This window comes from Labeo rohita, chromosome 22 (genome assembly GCF_022985175.1).
Source record: "Labeo rohita strain BAU-BD-2019 chromosome 22, IGBB_LRoh.1.0, whole genome shotgun sequence".
NCBI lineage: Eukaryota > Metazoa > Chordata > Actinopteri > Cypriniformes > Cyprinidae > Labeo > Labeo rohita.
Genome location: NC_066890.1, coordinates 32,380,557 through 32,407,059, shown reverse-complemented (window position 1 = coordinate 32,407,059; position 26,503 = coordinate 32,380,557). Strand labels below are relative to the sequence as shown.

At 31.8% G+C, this 26,503-nt stretch overlaps 1 protein-coding gene across 4 annotated transcripts in view; it reads right to left on the bottom strand.

The window, feature by feature from the left end:
- Positions 1 to 26,503, bottom strand: part of nfia (nuclear factor I/A) — a 180,274-nt gene that overhangs the window by 18,536 nt on the left and 135,235 nt on the right. For all 4 annotated transcript variants that reach the window (XM_051095173.1, XM_051095174.1, XM_051095175.1 and 1 more), the window contains 3 exons: positions 13,840 to 14,018; positions 12,052 to 12,217; positions 11,719 to 11,810 (listed from right to left, as the gene is read on the bottom strand). In XM_051095173.1, the coding sequence (XP_050951130.1) occupies positions 11,719 to 11,810; positions 12,052 to 12,217; positions 13,840 to 14,018 (437 nt within the window). The remainder of the gene's footprint in view (positions 1 to 11,718; positions 11,811 to 12,051; positions 12,218 to 13,839; positions 14,019 to 26,503) is intronic.

The window sequence follows — 26,503 nt, the reverse complement described above, 5'->3', positions numbered from 1 at the left end:
TGAAGATAAAATTAATTAAACTGAATAATAAATATTATTAAATTACTGTGGGAAATCACTTCGGTTTTGCCTAGTTTTAATATCTATCTGCATAAAATTCGACATATAAAATTATATATAGACATATGTATAATTTAAAATAATAATGCAGTCTGTGTGTAGATAGACAGATAGATAGATAGATAGATAGACAGACTACTAAGTGACTTTTTTTAATCATTGACGCAAAGAGTCTTAACATGCTTATTGGCTAAAATGACTCTGAGCAGTGGGTGTGAGTGGGTTTGGTTTTAAAGGACGTACGTCAGCGTTTGTAATTGACGGATAGATAGCTGTAGTCTACCCATCAATAGCCTTAGTGTCCTGTTTGAAAGCCTTCAAGGTGAAAGCTGTATTAATGTAGTGAAAGGAGAGGGGCGGAGGGGAAGGAACCTCATGCAAATAACACACACCAAACACACAGTGCAGCACATCTGCTAGAGCGATACAAGGTAAAACACGCAGAAATACACTTCAGAGGGAGGAAAAGGAAGGAGAAAGGAAATGAAATGCAACGGTAACGGTTAATAGACCGAGAGACAGAAACTCACTTAAAGGGATAGTTCACCCAAAAATAAAAATGCCGCTTTAGTCACTCTCATGTCGTTGCAAACCTCTATGATTGACTTTATAGACACAAAATTAACAGTAAACAATGAATGGGGACTGAAGCTTTCACGCTTCAAAAAGGACCATAAAAGTGTCATGAAAATGAATCAGCTGATGCAGTTGCAGAAAAATATCTTTAATGGTTTGTGAAAATGTTCACAAAACTAGTCAGTTCACAAAACCCTGTCTGAATGACTTTTGAACAACTCCGTTTTAATGACAGATTTTCAGTCAATCAGTTAATGAAGTAGTTGTGAACAGATCATTCTTTTGATGTGAATCCATTAATTCAGTTCAGAAAATAACTGAAATGATCTTTTCAGTGAATCAGTTGATTCAGTTTATAAAACTAGTTTAAATGATTAAAACTAGTGAACAGATCATTTGTTTGAATTGGAACTTTATTGAATCAGTTGATTCAGGTTTTTTTTTGTTATTGGTGTGAATGATTTGTAAACAATTCACTATTTGAACTGGATCTTTTCATTGAATCAGTTGATTTAGTTTATACAACTAGTTTGAATGATTTGTCAAAAGATAATTTGTTTGATTTGGATCTCTTCAATGAATCAGTTGATTCAGTTTATATTTGTTATTAGTTTGAATGATTTGTAAACCTGATCTTTTTAGGGAATCAACTGATTCAGTTTATAAAATCAGTTTGAATGATTTGTGAACAGATCACTTGTTTGAATCGATTCTCTTTATTGAATCAGTTGATTCAGTTTATTTGTGTTATTAGTTTGAATGATTTGTAAACAATTCATTATTTGGACTGGATCTTTTCATTGAATCAGCTGATTCAGTTTATTTTTGTTATTAGTTTGAATGATTTGTGAACAACTCATTCTATGAACTGGATCTTTTCAGGGAATCAGTTGATTCTGTTTTTCAAACTAGTCTGAATAATCTGTGAACAGACCATTTGTTTGAATTGGATCTTTTCATTGAGGAAAACAGATTCAGTCTGTTTTTGTTATTAATGATTTAATGATTTGTGAACAACTTATTATGTGAATTGGATCTCTTCAGGGATGATTCAGTTCAGATGATTCTGATTCAGTTTCTAAAATTATATGCTAACAGATCATTTGTTTGAATTGGAATCTCTTCATTGAATCGGTTGATTATTTTCATTATTAGTAAAAATAATTATTTACCTATTATTCACCTATTTACTTATTATTAGTTTAAATGATTTGTGAACCACATCTTTTAGGGAATCAGCTGATTCGGTTTATAAAACCAGCTGGAATGATTTGTCAGTCTGAATAATTTGTTTGAACTGGATCTCCTAAATGAATCAGTTGATTCAGTTTATTTTTGTTATTAGTTTAAAAGATTTGTGAACCACATCTTTTTAGGGAATCAGCTGATTCGGTTAATAAAATCAGTGTGAATGGTTTGTCAACAGATCATCTGTTTGAACTGGATCTCTTAATTGAATCTTGATTCAGTTCATAGAACTAAACGATTGCAAACATTGCAAACAAACACCTAATAATATACACATACATATACCTACATACATATAATGCCTATGGGGGGGTGTATAAATATTTTAAAATAAATATTTTAATAATCAAAAATGTTCACAAAACTGGTCTGAATGACTAGATTCATGACATTCATGATTCATTCAGATGAATCAGTTCACTAAACTACTGAATAATTCACTTAACTAAACTAGTAAATGATTCGTTTACGAAATAGACTCACCAGCTCACTCGAGTGGAACTATATCAGTCAACAACAACCTGATTCTTTACATAAAAGTATCGTGAAGCTTTAGAAAACTTCATGAGTTGTATGAATCATTTTTACGAATCAATCCTCATTCACGTGCAACCAGAGAATCAGCTGATTCAGTTTATAAAACTAGTTTGCATTATTTGTGAACAGATCACTTGTTTGAATCGGATCTCTTAATGGAATCAGTTGATTCAGTTTCTTTTTGTTATTAGTTTGAATCATTTGTGAACCAGATCTTTTTAGGAAATCAGCTTATTTAGTTTATAAAACTAGTCTGAATGATTTGTGAACAGATCACTTGTTTGAATCGGATCTGTTCATTCAGTTTATTTTTGTTATTAGTTTAAACGATAAGATGATAAATCTTTTTAGGGAATCAGCTGATTCAGTTTATAAAATCAGTTCAAATGATTTGTCAACAGATCATTTGTTTGTGTTTAAACTCGATCTCTTAATTGAATCACTTGAGCAAAACTAGTCTGAATGACTTGATTCATTCATGCATGATTCATTCAGATGATTCAGTTCACTAAACTATTGAATAATTCACTTAACTAAAGTTGTAAATGATTTGTTCATGAATTAGACTCACTAGCTCATTCGAGTGGAAGATTATCAGTGAATAACAACCGATTCTTTGCATAAAAGTATCATGAAGGTTCAGAAAACTTCATGAGCTGTATGAATCAATCCTCTTTCATGTGCAACCAGCACAAATTTCAAAATTTCTTTTTTTAAAATCACACAGGTTTGCAACAACATGCTAGAACTTGGCTTAAACAAGTCAGGGCGACCGCACAGAGGAATGAGAAAGACGAGAAAGTCAGGTGGTAGAGATGAAGGAAGAGCGATCAGAAAGCGCCAGAAACGGGGGGCTGGGAATCTCAGTCTGGTCCTTTAACTGGCTGTCAATGGCAGGAGTAATCTCATCAGGACGGAGGAGTGCTGAGTCAGCGGCCGCGCTAAAGTGCCTGAGGATGAGTGTCATCTCAGAGGAATTCAGCCTCATGTAATGCAAACCAGCCCGGGCCTGGAGAGCAGTGCTTATAAAAGCCATCTCAAACCCAAACCGCCCAGCCACGTATTACAGCTCCCTGCGGGACCCCGCAGACATTTACTACATTATTTATTTACATTTCGCCATCAGACGCTACGGGGGAAAAAAAGAAAACGGCGCGCGGCAGTCCATTAGACGACCCCAAACAAACAGCTCGCACCTGAGGGGGATATAAACATATTCATGTTGTTTATTATTAGAGCGGCGACGTTCGCAGGTGCGAGGGGAAACGGTCGCTCTTCTCGTTGCCGTTTCAGATTTGTGGACGCGTGTATGTGCTCTGACAGAAACAGCAGCCTGTGATTTTCTGGGGTGTGACACGGAGCATAGAGCTGAAATCAATCTCGGGTAATTAATTTGTGTGTCCGGCAGTCTGGCGCGCTGCCCTCTCCTGGCTTTGGGAGGAAACGCACGTGGGCGAGAATTAGTTTAAACAACACTATTAAGGAGGCTTCGCCTTCCCTGCAGGCTTTTGAGGTTTCTTTGTCTCGGGAATGAGCATTTATTATGAATTCGAGTAATAATCGTTAGCCGTGTTTTGTGGGGACGTCTCCGCAGATGCTTAACTACGGCAAATTGACGTGGAGGACAAGAGTCAATTACTGATGTTATCTCTCCCGCATGCTAACGTTTATAGGAAGCGAATAAAAGCCAAGGGTGCCGGCGTTCTCATCCCGGCCTCTATGGGGCCGATTTACTGCCGGCGTGTGTGTGTGTGTATGTGTGTGTGTCACATTGCGGCGCCTATCTGAGCTCCCATCACACTCAGTTCCTCCCAGCGCGTTCTGATTAAAAACGCTGTTTATGAATCATTGCTTTATCTGCACCGCTTCGGGACCAGGGTCAGGCTACAGTTCCTGCACGCTGTGCAATTAAACGCAGATTACGGGCCTGTTGCACGTTTGTTTTGGACTTTTTCTGTTTTACTGATCAGAATTGATTGAGTTTGGTTCAGTATTGATCTGTGTTTGTGTGTATTATTATATACAATTTGATAAAAATGTATACATTATATATTACATCAAAAATGTATAATTTTTTATTAAATAATACTGTTTGCATTTTATATTAGTATTTAAAATTCATGTAATTATAATACAATTTTATAAAAATGTATATAATATTATATATTGCATAAAAATATTTATATTTTATTACAACAAAAATTGTTTGTATTTTTATATTAGTATTAAAAAAATCATGTAATTATTTTATCATTTTATAAAAACTGTTTATTTTATATAACATACCTATATTTATCATTTTTATTATGACAAAATTTGTATTTTTGTACTAGTATTAAATTCATGTACTAATTATATAATTTGATAAGAATCTATATATTGTATATTACATAAAAATATTTCGACATTTTATCACAACAAAAATTTTGTATTTTTATATTAGTATTAAAAAATAATGTAATATATAATAGAGTTTTTATAAAATTATATATTACATTATTTTTAATACTAATATAAAAATACAAACAATTTTTGTTGTGATAAATTATAAATATTTCTATGTAATATATAATTTAGTTTTTATAAAATTATATATTACATAGAAATATTTATAATTTATCACAACAAAAATTGTTTGTATTATCATATCAGTTTTAGAAATTAATGTAATAATTATATACTTGTATAAAAATGTACATATGTATTACATAAAATATTTATAATTTTTATTACGACAAAAACTGTTTGTATTTTTATATTAGAATTAAAAATACATGCAATTATTATGTAATTGTTTAAAAAAGTATGTAATAATATGTATTACATAAAAATATTTATAATTGTTATTATGACAAAAATTGTATGTATTTTAATATTAGTATTAAAAAAATCATGTAATTATTATATAATTTGATAAAAATATATATTATATATTACATAAAAATATTTATAATTTTTATCACAACAAAAATTGTTTGTATTTTTATATTAGTATAAAAAAATTATGGATTTATTGTATAATTTTATAAAAATCTATATAATATTACATGAAAATATTTTTTAAAATTTAAATATTTATAAAAAATTTTATCACAAAAAATATGTTTGTATTTTAATATTAATAAAATAATTACATTCATTTTTAATAATTATAGCAAATGTATTATTTACACATAATACCTTTAGTGTATATCTATGTGATATTTTGTGTGATGTTAAAAATTTATATTACATTGAAATATTTATAAAATATTTATAAAATATATATTATAATTTTATATTAAATATTTATATAGAAAATTATTTTAGATTGTTAAACAAATTTATTATGACAAATAATAATTCAAATATATATAAAATATTATGCATATAAATATTGTGCATATCATATACATATATATGTATATACATGTATATGTAGAATATTAAATAAAATAGTAACTGTGTATTAACTGTTAAAATAGTTGTAAAATAATAAACTGTAATAAACTAGTTTATTATTACTAATGATATAAACATGATTTATTTTTAACTTACATTTATAACATAAATTACATAAAAAACAATAATAATAAATATACACAATGTGTAAGAAATCACACTGCATAAAACGAAATAAAAAAATATATGTATATATATATATATATATATAGAAATATTCCATCTATAACTCTCTATCCAAATAGATTTATGTATAAATGTTATTATATATTTACATAATAAACATAAAATAAAAACCTGTTTAAACTATTGTATGTATGGGGAAAATGTGAATCTTTTAATTTGCTAAGCTTATCATTTTTATAAAACAAATTCTTTAATAAAAAATTCAATTGAATAAATAATTAAATAAATAAAAATATTATTATTATTATTTTTATTATTTACTTTTTTTTAAGTTGCCTTTTCAATCTATTTGGCTAAAAAGTGGCCCCTCAGTCTGAACAGGCATGCCGCTTCTGCTCCCAAACCCGCGTCCGTATATCTCCGCATGTGGTGCCAACCTCTCCATCTGAGAGGGCGAGCGCCAACAGCTCCCATGGCAGCAAACCCCTGAGGGCGCTGCCACCCTCCCACCACCCTTCTCTTTCATTCCCGTCCCCCCCTCCCACGGCAGACCCCTCCATCATACTGTCCCGTCTCTCGCTCTCTGCCTGGTTACCATGGCCGGGCCGCTAGGAATGTTTACAGTTAGGGTCACATCGTTCTCGTCTGCCCGTCACTTTCGCTCTCTTTTGTACCCCACCCCCCGAAACACGCCGGCCGCCACGGGTAACTTTTGTCCTGCCCGCCCCGGGGTGGTCCGCACCAGCTTATGAGGCCAATGAAATGGTGCGACCGAACCCTGCCGTGGGGTCACAGGCTCGTCAATATGGCCAGTCTGAGACTCATACAGTGCTTTAATATAAACTCACAGTCCAATCACTGTCTGGCTAGACAGAGCCTGAAAGAGTTCACTGACACAGTGGGCGACGGCACTCGGGAGACGTCTCTCGCAGCTGATCTGAGAGGTTCACTGCCCTCGCTTCAACGGGACGACAACAAATACTTAGCCAAAATCCTCACAGTTATGGCCTAAACTTCAACTTCAGATATGTAGTAAAATGATAAAGTTGCTTTTTAAATAAGTACTGTATAATGAATTTAGCAAAGAAGCAGTGTTTATGGTGTTCAAAGGTGTTCAAAGGCTGATTTTTTTGTTTGTTTTCACGTGAACATTGTTTTATGATGTTAAAACGAAGCGGTTTGAACATCAAATGAAAGAACAAACAAACAGAACAAAAGGGAACTGAAATAAAAGTGACTGTTTGAGAGTGTTAGTGTGTTACAAACTACAATAGTAAATATTTTCATTAACCAAGGTAAAAATCAAAACTCAAGTTTACAAAACAACCAAAAAAAAAAAAAACCTACATTTGTCTTAGAGGATAAAACAAAACTGATAATTACACACACACAGACATAAATAAACTACTTATTATATTATTAATATAGATATACAATACATAATAAATATTGTAGTAAATCTTATTTAATATTATTTAATATTTATTAATATTATTTAATTAATATTATTTAATAAAAATGTGTTTTCACATGAAAAAATATATACATGAACATTATATGATACAGTACAACTATTTATGACCCAAAAAATAAACAAACAAGCAAATAATAAAATAAAGCAAACAAATAAAAGAAATATATATTATATATTTATATTATATATATAGTATAAATATTATATTATATTACATTATATATATATATATATATATATATATATATCAAATATAGATGTACACTACAAGAATTATACGTAAATAAATTTTTTATAAAAAATTGTTTCATTATTTTAAAATATTTTATTAATATAAAAATATTTTATGAATCTAAATAATACTTAATTATTAAATATATTTAATTAATATTATAGTAAATATTATATAATGTTTTTATTTATATGCAATGTAAACATTTTTATGGAAATGATCATTTAAGATTATAATACAAATTAATTTTTGTAATAAAAATAACAAATATTTTTGTTATATAATATCATATATAAATATACACTAAAATATTACACATACATTTATAAAATAATTTCATTATTTTAAATATTTTATTAATATAAAAATACAAACAATTTTGTATATTAGATACGTTTTTAAAAATTCTATATACTCTATATATTCTATATAAAATTCTATATAATTCTCTATCATCTATCTATCCATCTATCTAAATAATACTTATATTTTTAATAGAAATATACAACATATAATAAATATTGTAGTAAATATCTAATATTCTTTAATAATTATGCTTTTATTGTGTTATAAAAACAATTACACGCATTGTAAACTTTTTATGGTAATGATAATTTAAGATTATAATACTATTTTTTTTGTAATAAAAATAAATATTTCTCATGCAGTATCATATATAGGTATACACAAAGTATAAACATTACAAAGAAAATTATTTAAAAAGTATTATAAGTACATTTCTTATAAAATAATTTAATTTTTTAAAAATATTTAATAATATAAAAATAAAAACAATTCTGTGTAATATATACATATTTAAAAATCATATATAATCTTTACATTCTATAAAATTGTACATAATTTTATATAGATTATATAATATAGTCTATATATCCATATGTATAAATATCTCACATATATATATATATTAAAAAACTGTTTTATATATCATGTATCTATCATAATTATTATTAAAACTATATGTGAACCCAATTATAAAAACTACAACTACACAGCAATAAAGCCGAAAACAAGAACTTCTTTTTTTTTTTTTTTTTACAAAACTCTAACAACTCCAGTTGTCAAACCCCCTAAATAGTCAACAAGCGCAAAAACAGATAAGTACCGGTAGCAATCTTAAATATAGATAGATAAACAAACAGAAAGACTGAATCTTAGCCACCACCTGAGCTCGAAAGAAAAAGGGAGGGAGAGAGGAAAAGGTGATAGAGAGAAGGACAGAGAGAAAGAGAGAGAGAAGGGGCAGAGAGGCAGAGGCGGGCAGGAGTAATAAATAAATACAAACAATAAATAATAACAACCCCCCCACTCCCCTCCCAGCCGGCCTGACAAACACCTGCCTCCATTCTACTGGGGGATGCGTGTCTTGCGGCCTGCGACACAGTCAATAAATCGATGGGAGGCTGCTGCAGGCCTCCGGACATATCACACACACACACAATCTCTCTCTGATCCAATCCAGTCTTGAGTGTTTCTCTATGAGCGTGGTATCGTCTCTGCTGTGTGTGTGTGTGTGTGTTATAGCTGCGTTTACAGAGGTAACTGATGCTTTTTTTTTTGTCTGTTTGTGCAAGTGCAGGTGGCGGTACAGGCTGTATTTGTCATTGTAGATGTGTGTGTGTGTGACGATTAAGGTTACAGGCGGCATTTCAGGCGCATTAGCATTTACACGACTGCGAAATCAAACACAAGTTCATTTACATTAACAGGGTGATCCTGATGTCCATTTATGAATATATTAATATTAGAGAATGAGTGATATGGGTTTTAAAAGCCTTGTGCACAACCTAGTAACTACAGGCTAGTATAACATCTATTGTTTGGCTATTTGATACTTTTGATATTTGAGATTTGTGCAAACTGCATTAAAGAGATAGTTTACCCAAAAATGATTTACTCAACCTCAAGCCATCCTAGGAGTATATGCCTTTTTCTTTCAGACGAACACAGTCAGAGTTATATTAAAAAATATCCTTGCTCTTCTAAGCTTTATAATGGCAGTGAATGGGTGTTGAGATTTTGAAGCAAAATAAAGTACGTTCATCCATAATAAAAAAATGCTCCACACAGTTCCAGGTGGTTAATAAAGGCCTTCTGAAGTGAACTGATGCGTTTGTGTAAAAAAACATCCATATTTAAAACTTTATAAACTGTAATCTCTAGCTTACGTTAACTCAAGAGAGTGGCGTTCCAGCGGATAATGTAGGACAAAGGCATAGTGTAAGAGAACCAAGTTTTTTTTTTTTTTACAGCAAAGAAAAACCTCCTCTTGGCTTATATTGAAATCCTCTGAGATTTTTTTTTTATAAATCCTCATTTTGTACTTTTAATTTGTGACCGGATATGAGTAATCGCAATTAATCGACTTGATTAATCACATTTACACTAAATATATATTATGTAAACAAACTTTTCTTTTGGATATGATTATTCATAATTAAGTGATTTGACAGGACTTTTATTTTGAAGGTGAGTAATCGAATGCGAGTAATCATGATTAATCGACTTGATTAAACGCATTAACACGAAATACATATTATGGAAACAAACTTTTCTTTTGTAAACAATTATTCACAATTAAGTGATTTGACTGCACTTTTATTTTGGATGTGAGTAATCAATTAATCGATTTGACTAATTGCATTTACACTAAATATGAATTATGGAAACAAACTTTTCTTTTGGATATGATTATTCATGATTAAGCGATTTGCAGCACTTTTATTATGGAGGTGAGTAATCGGTTGCAAGTAATAATGATTAATCGACTTGATTAATCACATTTACACAAAATATATATAATGTAAACAAACTTTTCTTTTGGATATGATTATTCACAATTAAACGATTTGACAGCACTTTTATTTTGGAGGTGAGTAATCACGATTATTCAACTTGATTAATTGCATTTACACTAAATATATATTATGTCAGCAAACTTTTTTTTGAATATGATCATTCACGATTAAGCAATTTTGTAGCACTTTTATTATTGATGTCATTCGATCTGAGTAATCATGATGAATCGACTTGATTAACCACATTTACACTAAAAATATATATATATATATATATATATAATGTAAACAAACTTTTTTTGAAGATGATTTTTCACGATTAAGCTACTTGACAGCATTTTTATTTTGGATGTGAGTAATCGGATGTGAGTAATCACAATTATTTGTCTTGATTAATCGCACTTACACTAAATTTATATTATGTAAACAAACTTTTCTTTTAGACATGATTATTCACAATTAAGCGATTTTACAGCACTTTCATTTTGGATGCGAGTAATTGGATACGAGTAATCACAATTAATTTAATCGCATTTACGCATCAATAGTTAGTGGAAACTAGAGATCACGGTTAGTAAAGTTTAAAATATGGATGTTTTTCTTACACAAATGCATCGACTTGCCACAGAAAGCTTTAATTAACCCCCCGGAGCCGTGTGGAGTGCTTTTTATGATAGATAGTAAACTTTATTGGACTTCAAAATCTTAACACCCATTCACTGCCATTATAAAGCTAGGAAGAGCCAGAACATTTTCTAATATAACTCTGATTGTATTAGTCTGAAAAAAAAAAAAAATACAATCCGTGGTTGCTAATGCAAGTCATTACAAATTGTTTATGCTTGAGTGAAGTTCATTGAGGATTAACAGCTTGTTTTATCATTTATTGGCTGATTCTGACAACCTCAAAGTGGTCAAATGTTGTAAAAGCCATGTCAAATTATAAATTGTACCATATGACAACTAATCCGTAGCATGCAGGTGATTGTATATGTGTGTGAGAAGTATAAATCAAGGTTGTGGCCACTGTGCCGTTGAATCTGCGCCTGAACATGCTAATTACACACAATAAATCAGCTATGAGCTTTCATAGAGCGAGGGAGTTATACGAGCTGGCATAACAGTGCTGAAAGCCTATTATGACAGACAACAAGCACTCTTGATGGACTTTCAGGGATTCGGTGGATCTGTGCATGTGTACTCACCTGAGGCTGCTGAGGGATATTTACAAAGCTGGGGTCTCTGGGGCCCACGCTGACAAAGCGCTGAGCGGGAGACGTGCTCGGTGTGGAGTAGGCTGTGGTGAATTAAAAACACACACACACACACGCAAAATGAATATCAATATTGTATAGGGAGCAGTACAGCTGTTGAGAGGAAGGCTTGATACGGACACTGCGCATGTTTGATGGGAAATTCTATTCATTATGAAAAACACTAAAGATAAGCTTTCACATGCTTGGGAAACCTGAGACACTTGGCGTTCGGGATCAAGTGTTGAGTGCGTGTGACGGCAGGTGATGGGCCGTAGTACTCACTTGGCGAGGTGGGGGAGTTGCCGCCTCCCTCGGTGGAGGTGGAGGGAGGTTTGGAGTCTGGCACGGGAAGGGGCACGGGTCGCGCCATCGGGGGTGGCGGAGGAGGCGGCAACATGGGGGTGGGCAGGAACGGGTTGTGCACCTTCCCTTGACTGCTCCCATTGGGCTGGATAGAAACAGGACATAAAAAACATGAAAACACACCCTGAGTATCAAGTTCTGGACACATATGACCAGCAGGCACAACAGAAGTATCACACACATGCACGTCAGGAGAATGTGCTCAGCAATTTTTTGCTGCTCCTAGTCATAAAAAATTCTGCTGCTGTGCGCACTTTACCGTTCATAATCTATGACTCAAACTTTTCGCTATCTCTCCTCTGGCCATCAGGGCCACATTAGTTTGCCCAGAGCTGGGTCACTTTCTCAAAAGGATTAGGATTTTGAGAATATGTGTGTGTGTGGTGTGTATATGTGTTTGTAAATATATATATATATATATATACATATATAATATATACTTTTATTTTTGGATACGATTATTCGCAATTAATTGATTTAACAGCACTTTTATTTTAGGTGCAAGTAACTGGATGTGAGTAATTGCAATAAATCGATTTGATTCATTGCATTTACATAAATATATATGTATATCATATAAACAAGCTTTTCTTTTGGATACGATTATTTGCAATTAATCAATCTGACAGCACTTGGATGCAAGCAAACGGACGTGATTAATCACAGTTAATCAATTTGATTAATCACATTTACACTAATATGTAAACACAAATGTTTCTTTTGGATATGATTATTCGCGAATAAGTGAATTGACAGCACTTTTATTTTGGATGCAAGTTATCAGATGCAAGTAATGACAATTAATCAACTTGAATAATCATATTAACACTAAATATATATCATGTAAACACAAATGTTTACTTTGGATACGATTGCGATTAATCGATTTGAAGTCAGTTATTTCGGATGCGAGTAATCACGAATAATCGATTTGATTATTCACATTTAACACTAAATATATATTATGTAAACAAACTTTTCTTTTGGATATGATTATTCGTGATTTGACAGAACTTTTATTTTGGATGCGAGTTATCAGACGCAAGTAATCACGATTAATCAACTTGATTACTCATATTAACACTAAATATATATTATGTAAACACAACTGTTTACTTGGGATACGATTGTTCGCGATTAATCGATTTGAAGTCACTTATTTCAGATGCAAGTAATCACGATTACGATATTATGTAAACAAACTTTTCTTTTGGATATGATTATTTGTGATTTGACAGCACTTTTATTTTGGATGCGAGTTATCAGATGCAAGTAATCACGATTAATCAACTTTACACTTTACAATTAATCATATTTACACTACATATATATTATGTAAACAACTGTTTACTTTGGATACGCTTATTCACGATTAATCGTTTTGAAGTCACTTATTTTGGATGTGAGTAATCACGATTAATCGATTTGATTAATCACATTTAACACTAAATATATATTATGTAAACACAAACTTTTCTTTTGGATGCAGGTAATCATAATTAATTGATTTGACAGCACTAATAAATATATAATATACAAAATATATAATATGTATAGTGCTTTCAAATCGATTAATCACAATTAAACGTATCCAAAAGAAAAGTTTGTGTTTCCATAATATACGTTTTTGTACTGTGTATATTTATGTGTGTATATATAAATAACAGTGTAACAGAAGTGTGTATGTACAAAAGTGCTCCTTCTTACATTAAGGAAGCCCACCTGTCCAGCTTGCTGACCACTGTCAGGGCAGACAAGTTGGACAAACTCCTTGAGCGTCTCCTGGGGGTGGTAGCGGATGGCGTGGTGGGAGAAGTACGAGCCGGGCTGCTGGATGATTGGCGACGTCGGGAAATGGAGACTTGACGGCGTGGCGTGAGGACTCGCTGCAAAGAGACAAACAGAGGAGCTTGGTTAGAAAACGACAGAGGGAAGAGAAGGATGGAAAAAAGGAACTCCATGAGGAAAGGATGTGGATGTTGTGGTAGGTTTGTGCTTGGTTGGATTGCTCATGCAGATGGGGATGTACACACAAAGGTGGAGTGTTTCTTATGGGCTTACTTGTTAAAAATAGTCAAACACACACTCACAAGGGGACGCAGAGGGACTTTAGTGATAGTAAACGCTGTATTTGATTTAATATGAATTAAAATGAGTCTTTGATGGACAGAAAAAAAGTTTGTTGAATATCTACGCAACCCTATGATGTTCCAAACCTGTAGGACTTGAGAAGATATTTTGAATATGTTTCAATTGTTTTGTCCTTATAATGAAAGTCAATTGAGTCCAAAACAGCAACATTGGAACAACACTGACTTAAACTTCAGGGACAGAAGTTTTCTTTTGGGTTTCTCAGAAATTAAGGCATACAGTTTTGGACTGACATGAGGGTGAGAAGATATTTTAAAGATATTCTGTAGATGTTTCAACATTTTTGTCCATATAATGAAAATCGACACTGACTTAAACTTCAAGAATCAATGTTTTCTTTTGGGTTTCTCAGAAATTAAATAAAACAGGTTTGAAACAACATGAGAGTGATAAGATATTTCAAAGATAATCTGAAGATGTTTCAACTTTTTTGTCTATATAATGAAAGTCAATGGGGTCCAAAACAACACTGGAACAACATTAACTTTAATTGTAAGGATGAAAGGTTTCTTTTGCATTTCTCAGAAATTAAGTCATACAAGTTTGGAACAAGATAAGGGTAAGAAGAAATTTTGAAGATATTCTGAAGATATTTCAGTTTTTTTTTGTCCATATACTGATAGTCAATCGTGTCCAAAACAACAACAGTGGAACAGCACTGACGTTAATTGTAAGGATGAAAAGTTTCTTTTGGGTTTCTTAGAAATGGATTTAAACAGTTTAGGAACATCATAAGGTTATAAGAACATGAAAAGATATTCTGAAGATATTCAGAAGACGTTTCAACTTTTTTGTCCATATAATGAAAGTCAATGGGGTCCATAACAACAACATCGGAGGAACACTGCAGCGAAATTGACTTTTATTGTAAGTACAAAAGGTTTTGGGTTTCTAAGAAATGACGTCATACAGGTTTGGAATGACATAAGGATGAGAAGATATTCCGAAGATGTTTCAACGGTTTTTGTCCATGCAATAAAAATCAATGGAGTCCAGAACAAAAAAATGCGAACAACATTGACTTTAACTTCAAGAATGAAAGCTTTCTTTTGGGTTTCTGAGAAATGAAGTCATTTTGAAGATATTCATAAGATTTTTAATTTTTTTTTGTCCATATAATGAAAGTCTATGGGGTTTAAAACAACAACATTGGAGCAACCTGGCAGCAAAATTGACTTTAATTGTAAGGACAAAGTTTCTTTTGGGTTTCTCAGAAATTAAGCCATACAGGTTTGGAACGAAATGTTGGTAAGAAGATATTTTGAAGATGTTTCTGCATTTTCATTCATACAATTAAAGTCAGTGGGGTCCAAAACAACAACATTGGAACAACACTGGAAACATTAACTTTAATTGTAAGGATGAAAGGTTTCTTTTGGGTTTCTCAGAAATTAAGTCATACAGGTTTGGAATGACATGAGAATGAGAAGACAATCTGAAGGTGTTTCAACTGTTTTTGCCCATATAATGAAAGTCAATGGGGGCCAAAACAACAACAATCGAACAACATTGACTAACCACGAGAACGAAAGCTTTCTTTTGGGTTTCTCATAAATTAAATCATACACGTTTAGAACGACTTGAGGGTGAGAAGATATTTTGAAGATATTCTGAAGATGTTTCAACTTTTTTGTCAATATCATGAAAGTCAATGCCCAAAACAAAAACACTGGAACAACATTAATTGTAAGGATGAAAGGTTTCTTTTGGGTTTTGCAGAAATTTGTTTGGAATAAGATGAGGGTGAGAAGATATTTTGGGCTTCTTATAAACTGAATAAAACAGGTTTGGAACGACATGAGAACATGCGAAGATATTCTGAAGATACTCAGCTGTTTTTGTCCATAAAAAGAAAGCCAATGAGGTCCAAAACAACAGCACTGGAACCACAGTGACTTTAATTGTGAAGAAAGTCTCTTTTTGGTTTCTCAGAAAGTACATCATACAGGTTTGAAACAACATCCGGGTGAATAAATACTGAATGCTTTTCATATTTCTAGGGCTCTGAGAAGGAAAACTCATCATAGTTGGGTAAACGACAAATATATTTTTGAAATTCCCAATCGCACCAATCAAAGTCTGCAAAAAGGTTTCATGTTCAAACACTCATTTTCTGAATGAATTTATTCCTCGAAGCCATTCCGCCATATTACACAGACTGTACTTTTATCCCACGCGGCCATGTCGTTGTTCAAATCAAATTAAAAACGCCATCTACTCCAACTCCGAAGGTCTGTGACAGCGCACACTCACACACAATGCATGCACCTGTTCGTAACAATGGGTAGGCACCGCAACAACCAGCTGTTCAGTCAACAACACTTGAAAACCGCACGAGCACCGACGGGGACCAAAAGAGCGTGGTACTTGGTAGCATAACGGGTGCCAGATCCAGCATCATTATGGCCGACGCAACTAATAAAACGTCTCGGTGACGCATCGGGCCTGGGCTCTCTCACACCTTGCTGGCAGGCCTCCTGGCCGCTTTGGGACTGACAGTCCTTTAATGGATCGAACCTTATCAAGTATTTAATTGTAACCGGCACAATCTAATTAGGCGGCTCTTAATAGAGGTAATATTCGGTTATTGGTTATTAGTATAATGCCTGGGATGTGCGGCAGCGCTGGGTCTTTAAGCCGTGATGTATCGCAGCGGAGTTAATAAGACTCCGCACTCACCCTCTCCAATCTCTCGCTCTCTTTCAGGAGAGATGGTAAGCTGATACTACATAAACATTGTTAAAACCACAGCCCCCTGCTGCAGTAATTCACTTAGCTCTGGCCTTGATTTATGGCTCTGTCAATAGAGGGTGACTGGAAACTCTGGACGCTGGGGCTGCGATGTAGCCATTGTATTTACAGTAATAATGGAATGGACGACTCCCTCCTGCCCTTCTTTCGGTGTCGTTCTTCGTCTTACCTTCCCCGACGCCGTCTTTTCACGGCCCGGCTCTTTCTGTCGGGGGTAGGACGCTAACTTTTATGAAGGAGATGCGAAGACACGCACGCCGTGTCTTTACCGTCCCCGGCGGATTGGATTAGCCCGAGGCGCTGCCGCAGAGACCGAACCCTGCTGGGACACACCCTTTATAAGGCTGAGTCAGGATTCGAGTGGACGACACTTTCGCACTTAGCACAAATGCTAACACACACACATTTAGAAAAAGCATACACAAAAACTGATGGTCACGTCACGCAGCCAAGTAATCTTGTCAACGCAATTACCAATAAAAGTGTTTATAAAGTTTCGTCAATAAATGATTAAATAACTGTCTGCACACTGAAATTAAAGCTCCAAAAACAAAGGTTTCCAAACAGTGCAATGATTATAATTAATAGTGTTGACAGAAACGTGTTAATATATACATTTCATAGAATGTATGTCATAATGTTTATGAAAATATGACCACAAGAAAAGATAACACAGCATAACATAAATATTTTTGAGAAATATTTATATTACTTGTTTAGAATAAAAAAAATGTAATAAAATATAAATATATAATAATTTATTATTTATATATATTTATTATTCATAATGTTTTATAATAAAATAATTTATTATAAAATAATAATTTTATTTTCATTTTATCTATCCATCTATCTATCATGTTCTATTCTTTTCAGGATTTTATTTTTTATTTATTTTTTAATTTTTTTCCTTTTTTTTAGAAAGAATATTTCTATAAATTTATAAATATTTTTAATATTTAAGAAAAAGTATCTATTTATTATTTTTTTAGAATTTTTTTTTTATTTTTTTTTAATTTTTGTTAAAAAATAATATTTCTATAAATTTATAAACATTTATATTTAAGAAGTCTATTTATCTAGCTATTTATTACTTTTTTGTTCTATTTTGTTTTTTTAAAGAATAGTTCTATAAATTTCTGAAAATGTATAATATTTAAGAAAAAACAGAGATTTCTATCTATCTATCTATCTATCTATCTATCTATCTTTTTTAGAATTTTATTTTTATATTTTACATTTTTTTAAAAAGAATATTTCTATAAATTTATAAACATTTATATTTAAGAAGTCTATCTATCTATCTATCTATCTATCTATCTATCTATCTATCTATCTATCTATCTATTTTCTATTTCTATAAATTTTCATTTTATCTATCTTTTATCTATCTCTTTTCATTTTATTTTATTTTTTTAATTTTTAAAAAAAGAATATTTCTATAAATGTCTAAACATTTATAATATTTAAGAAAAAGTAGACATTTCTATCTATCTATCTATCTATCTATCTATCTATCTATCTATCTATCTATCATTTTTTTTAGAATTTTATTTCTATTTATTTTTATTAGATTTTTTTTAAATATCGAAATACATTTCTAAACGTATAATATTTAAGAAAAAGTAGAGATTTCTACCTATCTATTTTTTTTAGAATTTTATTTTTATATTTTTAAAAATTGTTTTTTAAAAACCATTTTTAAAAGAATATTTCTAGAAATTTATAAGCATTTATATTTAAGAAGTCTATCAATCTGTCTATCTATCTATCTATCATTTTTTAGAATTTTATTTCTATTTATTTTTTAATTAGATTTTTTTAAAGAATATTTCAATAAATGTATAAACATTTATAATATTTAAGAAAAAGTATACATTTCTATCTGTCTATCTATCTATCTATCTATCTATGTATCTATCATCTATTTTTTTATTTCATTTTTTAATTTATTTTTTAATTTATAATTTTTTAAAAAGAATATTTCTATAAATGTATAAACAATTAGTGAAACACTCTCAAATTAATGAATCTGACATGACAAAATACTAAATTCACATTCTATTTTCATAAAAAGACAAAGTGTGTTCGAACTGTCGTACCAAACGTAGCCAAAACAGAACTTGGAAGCCCACTGGCCCGGAGATGGCATTAAACGGCCTTTTCCATGAAATTCATGGACGCTAGCTGCAATCCAAGAGCTGACTTAATGAAACACTTGAGCAGCATATGGTTTCTGCTCCCTTACTCTAAGAAGTGGATCCAACTGGCATCGCTGCATCTATCTGGAGGCAACATGTTAAGACTGGACCGCTTTTCGTGACGTTTCTCCTCGCCAAACAAAACAATTTTTCAAATGTCGTCAATCACTCGCCCTCGCGAGGACAAACGCTTACCTGTTCTGCCTCTAAATCATCACCGAGTCGGTTCTCCGGAGCCAAACGAACTCGCAGATCAGCGTTACAGGTTTGGTAACCAGCTTACGTCAGCTACAGAGAAACCTACCCTCTCAATTATGCAAATTGCCCCAGTCAATTAGCAAGGAGGAAAAAAACTGCGTTTTTTTCTTCTTCACTCGCTGACAGAATCTAAGTGTTGTGGAACGATAGCCAATTACTTAAATGGCTTGCTCCCATGTCATGTTCTTATTCATTTAATGGTGGTTATTTGAACAGAAAATTGCAAGTAAACAAAGTTTGACCGTGTCTCGAGTTGTCAAAGGCGCCGGACGACATAATTCACTCCCAACTCTTCCGTCATCAACGTTCCCCGTTCCGCTAAATGCAAGACAGCGTCTCCCGTGCCTTAATATTCATGTTGCGCACGGGGAAAACCCCACTGATGTGCTGAAAGAGGCTTCGTGAATTAAAAAGGGGTGGCGATGAGACTAATACCAGAACACAAGCGTGAGAGGGAGAACAGAGGCTCCGAGAGCAGCCGCGTCTTAACTACAGACACCAGGAGATCATGGGAGCCCCGGGAGAAGAGTCTGATCCTTAGAAATCACTTCTCTTTGTGCTTTATTAACCAGCGGGCCGCTCTCACAAGCGTGGCGCCACCATGGTCGAGAACATGTGGCATCAAATGGTTTTAGCGGTCAGAGAGAACCTGGGTTGAAAGTTAGCCTTGTTGTGGCTAGATGTTTAAGCTCTGCACCATTAAACTTAGTTGAAACATCACCCTAGGTGGAAACTAAATATTTACAGAAGCTTTCAACCACGAGTAACAGCTGAAAAAAACTGACTGTTTAGAAAATCATGTGAATCGCTGACTGGACTTGAGTTGCTCTTTAGGACAAGCTCGTCAGGATTCAATACAAAAATTATTTAATAACAAAAAAAAAAAAAAAAGTTAAACTATAGTCTGTACTTGTTTCATTTTATTATATATTATTGTAATTGTATTTTTTATTATTTTGATTCTATATATTATTATTTATTTACTCATTATTAATGTGCATTTTATTAACTATTTATTTATTTAACAGATACATTTATATGTTTGAATGTACTTAAGTACTGGCATAAGTATTTAAATTCACATATTTAAATATACTTAATCAATAAATCAATACTACAGTTATACAGTTATATTGATATAGTTAAGTGAGGCAAAATAATAATAATAATACCAATCGCAACAATATCATTTTTTTTTTTTAATTCTACATAATTCTAATGTGTTGTGTAAATTTGTATATTAGTATTAGTTTTATTTCATTATAAATAATAATATGTGTTTTATTATTTATGATTATGTATTGTTTTATTGTTAATCATTAATAATAAATATTTGTCCTATTTATTAAATTATTAATGACAAATATTAACAATTTAACACAGTTGACAATTAATCAATAATAATAATAATAATAAAAAACAGATACATCACAACAAGATACATTTTTTAAAAATGATAAATATTTACTAATATTTGTGTTTTTTTTTAAATAAATAATAATTCTTGTTTTATTATTTGTTTTATTATTTATTATTATGTATTATATTTATTTATTATTATTGTTTCATTACTAACCATTAATAATAAATACTTTGCCTATTAAATTATTAATTATTAATATTTACAATTTAATACAGCTGAATCAATAATACAGTTATAGTTATGTTAATATAGTTATATGAGGCAAAATAATAATAATAATAATAATAATAATAATACCAATAACAAAAACAAACATTTTTAAAACAAATATATAAATATTTCCTAAGTGGTTATGTAAATTTGTGTATTAGTATTTGTTTTATTTAATTGTAAATATTAAGATTTGTTTTATTATTATGTTATTATTATCGTTTTATTACAAAGTCATTAATAAAAAATACTTATTTACTGAAGTATTAATGATTAATATTTACAGTTTAATACAGTTACATGAGACATAATAATAATAATAATTTTTAACTAATTATAAATATTTCCTAATGGGTTATGCAAAATTGTGTATTAGTATTTGTTTTATTCCACTGTAAATAATACTATTTGTTTTATTATTTATTATTATGTATCGTTTTAGTACTAAATCATTAATAATAAATACTTAGACTATTTATTAAATTATTAATGATTAATATTTACAATACAGTTTCAATACAGTTGTTTAATACAGTTACATGAGACATAATGATAATAATAATAATAACAATAATAAAACCAGTCGCAACAAGACACATTTTTAAAAAATTATAAATATTTCCTAGTGAGTTATGTAAATGTGTGTATTAGTATTAGTTTTATTTTGTTATAAATAATATATATTTTTTATTTATTATTATGTATTGTTTTATTACTAATTGTTAATAATAAATACTTAACCTTTTTATTAAATTATTAATGTTTAATATTTACATTTAATACAGTTATTTAATACAGTTATGTGAAGCATAATAATAATAATAATAAAACCAATCACAACAAGATTCTTTTTTTTTTATTTGACATTTGCTAATGTGTTATGTATATTTATGTATTGGTATGTTTCATTTCAATATAAATAAAAACAATAAATATAATATAAATAATAATAATAATTGTTTTATTTCTTGTTTTATTACAGATCATTAATTATAAATACTTAGCCTATTTATTAAATTATTAATGATTCATATTTACCTAAAATAGTAGATAAATACGCATAATCATTGTAATGGAAATTAATTTATTACAGCTGACAGTAACGTGAGGAATGAATGAACAAATGACTGCAAATAAATTAACTGCAACAAGATAACTAACAAGCACAACTTTTAAATACAATTTTGTAGGTTTCTTATTATATGCAACCGAATTAGGAACAATTTGTAGTCACTAAGCTCCGAGTGTGAACTTGATCATTAAAAAGAAGTCTTAATAAATGGCTGGTGAAGCCTTAGTCCCATCTTTGATCTGTAATTAAAAAAAGTTTGAAATACCTGTTCGACCTCTATATTTCTGAGTGGCTTCACTGATGGCAAAAGAGGCACAGGCCGGCCACAGAGGTAGTGGGTGGCCCTAAAAGTTAGTCTGAGGGGGGTCCGACGGACACATACCTCCCAAAGCAAATATGGAAATGATAATGATGCGCTGAAAAGGAGGCAGACTCCAGCAGCTGGTTGAGCGCGGCTCCTCTGTTGCCATTGTGTCGCCACCCGCGCGTAATAGAAAAGGCTCCGGATTAGTTCCACTTTGCAAATCGTGTTGGTTCACTGATCTTTTTTTTCACTTTCCTCAGCCTTTTTTTTCCCAACCGGCCCATAGCTGCCAACTTTCATTGAACGGTGGATTATCAAAATAATAACTAAGGTGATAATAAAAGGCTTTTTTTTGATGCGACAGGCAACAGGTCTCCACTTCAGCCAGTTTGAATAACAGCGAAAAGGAGGGAAGAGCAAGTGTTACGAAGTGGCACGGTCAATTGAAAGGGAGGACAGATTTAAGCGGTTTTAAATATTCTTTAATGGTTTTAGAAAAAGAAGTTTTCCGGCCGCCCCGCCTAACCGCATAAACCGGGTCTCGAAAAAGAGGGAGGCACTTTATGTAAATCAATCATAGATTCATGGATTTAGCTTTTAAGAAGTACTCTTAAAGGGGCGACAAGCCTCGCCGCGTATGCATATTAAATCGCGGCTCCATTTTGCGCCTCGCGTTCACGTGGGCATAAAATATTCACATGACAGCGATACCACTTCCAAGCGTGATTTAATACTAATAGCCTCACAAATTAAGTTGTGGTTTCAACTTCAACATATTCAAAGTAACTCATGCTGGAAACAAGCGCTTCGGAAGAGTTCTGTGAGCCGTTTGGCTTCACATACAGCAAATTACGCATATCAGTAATATTCGAGAAAGCAAAAACAGGTAAATTTCCACACAAAAACCTCAGGTCTTCAAACACTGGACAAAATGTGCTTTGTGTTTGCAACGGAAAACCACAAACCAGCCAACAGGCTGTAAATTCAGAAAACAGAGTTTATTTTCCTCGCTATAACTCACAACCGTGCAAAGACAACAACATGTAGTTGTTCACCGTACGTCTTTGGGTTTGATTAAAAACCGTCCTTATCTATGACAAAACCTTTCACAGCCAGTGACAATACGGTCGTGATAACCTGATCCAGGCCTCTGTCTGATAAAGCCTCGTTCGCTGGGAAAACCAAACCATGTGTAAGTCACACTCAGGGATCCGGTTAAGTGTTTACATTAAACGCATGTAAATCAAGCTGCCGGACGAGGCGATATACACTGTGGGCTGCGCTCGTAAAGTGACCGCACTCACGTCCTTAGCGTATTTGTCAACAACTGTCCAACTGTAACAAGCTACAAATATACCTCTCTCTCAGTTTAACCCACACTGTCTCAAGCCCAGTTCACACTGACAGCAAAGATACTGGTGAGAAAAACACTTAAACAAAACAAAAACAAAACATAAAAAAACACGAGGCTATTTTAAAGTAGCTATTTTTAGTAAATCAAAAACATACAGTGGAACCAGGGTAGTCAATTCACGAATTCATAATTATTATAATACAATTATCGCAAAACATTTGCCATTTCCCTCAGAAACTTTGCGTTCACTCACAAAACTTTTGCATTTCCCAGAAAAATGTTGTGCTCGTTTGCAAAACTTTCGTGCCCCCAAGAAACTTATATACCTCTGTTAGCTCGCAAACATTGTCATTTCCCAGAGAAACTTAAAAACTTAAGACTATTTTACAGTAGCTCTTTTTAGTACATTAAAAACATTCGCATTTGCCAGAGAAACTTTTCATTTGTTCACAAAACTTTGCCGTTTCTCAGAGAAACTTTGTGTTTGCTTGCAAAACATTGCTGTTTCCCTGAGAAACTTGAAACCATAAGACTATTTTAAACTAGCTCTTTTTAGTAAATCAAAAAGATATAGCGCAACCAGTGTAGTCCAATTCACAACTTAATAATCATTATAATAAAATTATCGCAAAACATTTGACATTTTCAGGAAAAACTGTTCACTTGCAAAACTTTGCAGTTTCCCTGAAAAACTTTGCATTTGTTTGCAAAATTTTAGATTTTGTTCGCTCGCAAAACACTGCTGTTTTTAGTAAATCATAAACATATAGCGCAACCAGTGTAGTCCAATTCACAAATTAACAATCAATATAATAAAATTAATCATAAAAAATTGACATTTTCATGAAAAACTTTGTTCACTTGAAAACCGTTGCCATTTCCCCAGAGAAACTTTGCATCTGTTTGCAAAACTTTGCAGTTTCCCTGAAAAACTTTGCATTTGTTTGCAAAATTTTAGATTTTGTTCGCTCGCAAAACACTGCTGTTTTTAGTAAATCATAAACATATAGCGCAACCAGTGTAGTCCAATTCACAAATTAACAATCAATATAATAAAATTAATCATAAAAAATTGACATTTTCATGAAAAACTTTGTTCACTTGAAAACCGTTGCCGTTTCCCCAGAGAAACTTTGCATCTGTTTGCAAAACTTTGCCGTTTCCTTGAAAAATTCAAAAACGTTAGACTATTATAAACTAGCTCTTTTTAGTAAATCAAAAACATATACTTTGAGTTCGCTCACAAAACATTGCCATTTCCCTGAGAAACTCTGCATTTTACAGAGAAACTTTGCATTTATTTGCAAACTTTGCCGTTTTTGCAGAGATACTTAAAAGCGTAAGAGTATTTAAATTTTTTTTTTTAGTAAATCAAAAACATGGAGCGCGAACAGTGTGGTCCAATTCACAAATTAATAATCATTAAAATAATCTTAAAGCAAAACATTTGTCATTTTCCTTGAAAACTTTGCGTATGTTTGCAAAACTTTGCCATTTCCCAGAGAAACTTTATGCTCGCTCGCAAAACACTGCAGTTTCCCTGAGAAACTTAAAAACATTAGACTGTTTTAAACTAGCTCTTTTCAGTAAAATCAAAAACATAGCGCAACCAGTGTTGTCCAATTCACAAATAATCATTATTGCAAAACATTTGCCATTTTCCTGAAAAACTTTGTGTTCACTTGCAAAACTTTGCCGTTTCCCCAAAAAACGTTGCATTTGTTCGCAAAACTTTTCCACAGAAAGTGTTCTCTCGCAAGACTTAAAAACATAACACTATTTTAAACTAACTCTTTTTAGGAAATTAAAAACATATAGCACAACCAGTGTAGTTCAATTCACAAATTATTAATTATTATAATACAATTATCGCAAAACTTTGCATTGAGTTCACTTTGAATTTGTATTTCCCAGAGAATCTTTCTTTGCTCGCAAAACCTTGCCATTTCCCTGAGAAACTCCTCACTTGCAAAACATTTTTTTTTTCCTAGAGAAACTTTGTTCGCTCTCAAAACTTTGCAGTTTCTCTAAGAAACTTAAAAATATAAGGCTATTTTAAACTAGCTCTTTTTTAGTACGTCTAAATAAAATAGCACAACCAGAGTAGTCCAATTCACAATCAATATTATTAATTATAGAACAATTATAATTTGCCATTTCCCTGAGAAACTGTGCTCATTTGCAAAACATTTGGATTTCCCACAGAAACTTTTTAGTCGCTGTATTATTATAATACAATTATTGTAAAACATTTGCCATTTCCCTGAGAAACTTTGCATTCGTTCAAAAAACGTTGCTGTTTCCCTGAGAAACATACAACTAGCTCTTTTTAGTAAATCAAAAACATAGCGCAACCAGTGCAGTCCATTTCATGAATGAATAATTATTGTAATACAATTACTTAAAACTTCACAGAACAGTTTTTTGTGCTGGTTATAAAATGGCAATTAATAAATAAATAATTACACAAATAAAATAGCAACTGAACTGCCAATTTAGGCTTTTGTTGCTAATGTTTAAAATCATCAAAGAATCATTGTGTAATGTAAAATTACCTAACAATTACCTAAGAATCAGAATTAATTCCAAATCAAACAGAATCAGAACTGAATTAGAATCTAATGAGAATCAAAAAAAAAAAAAAAAA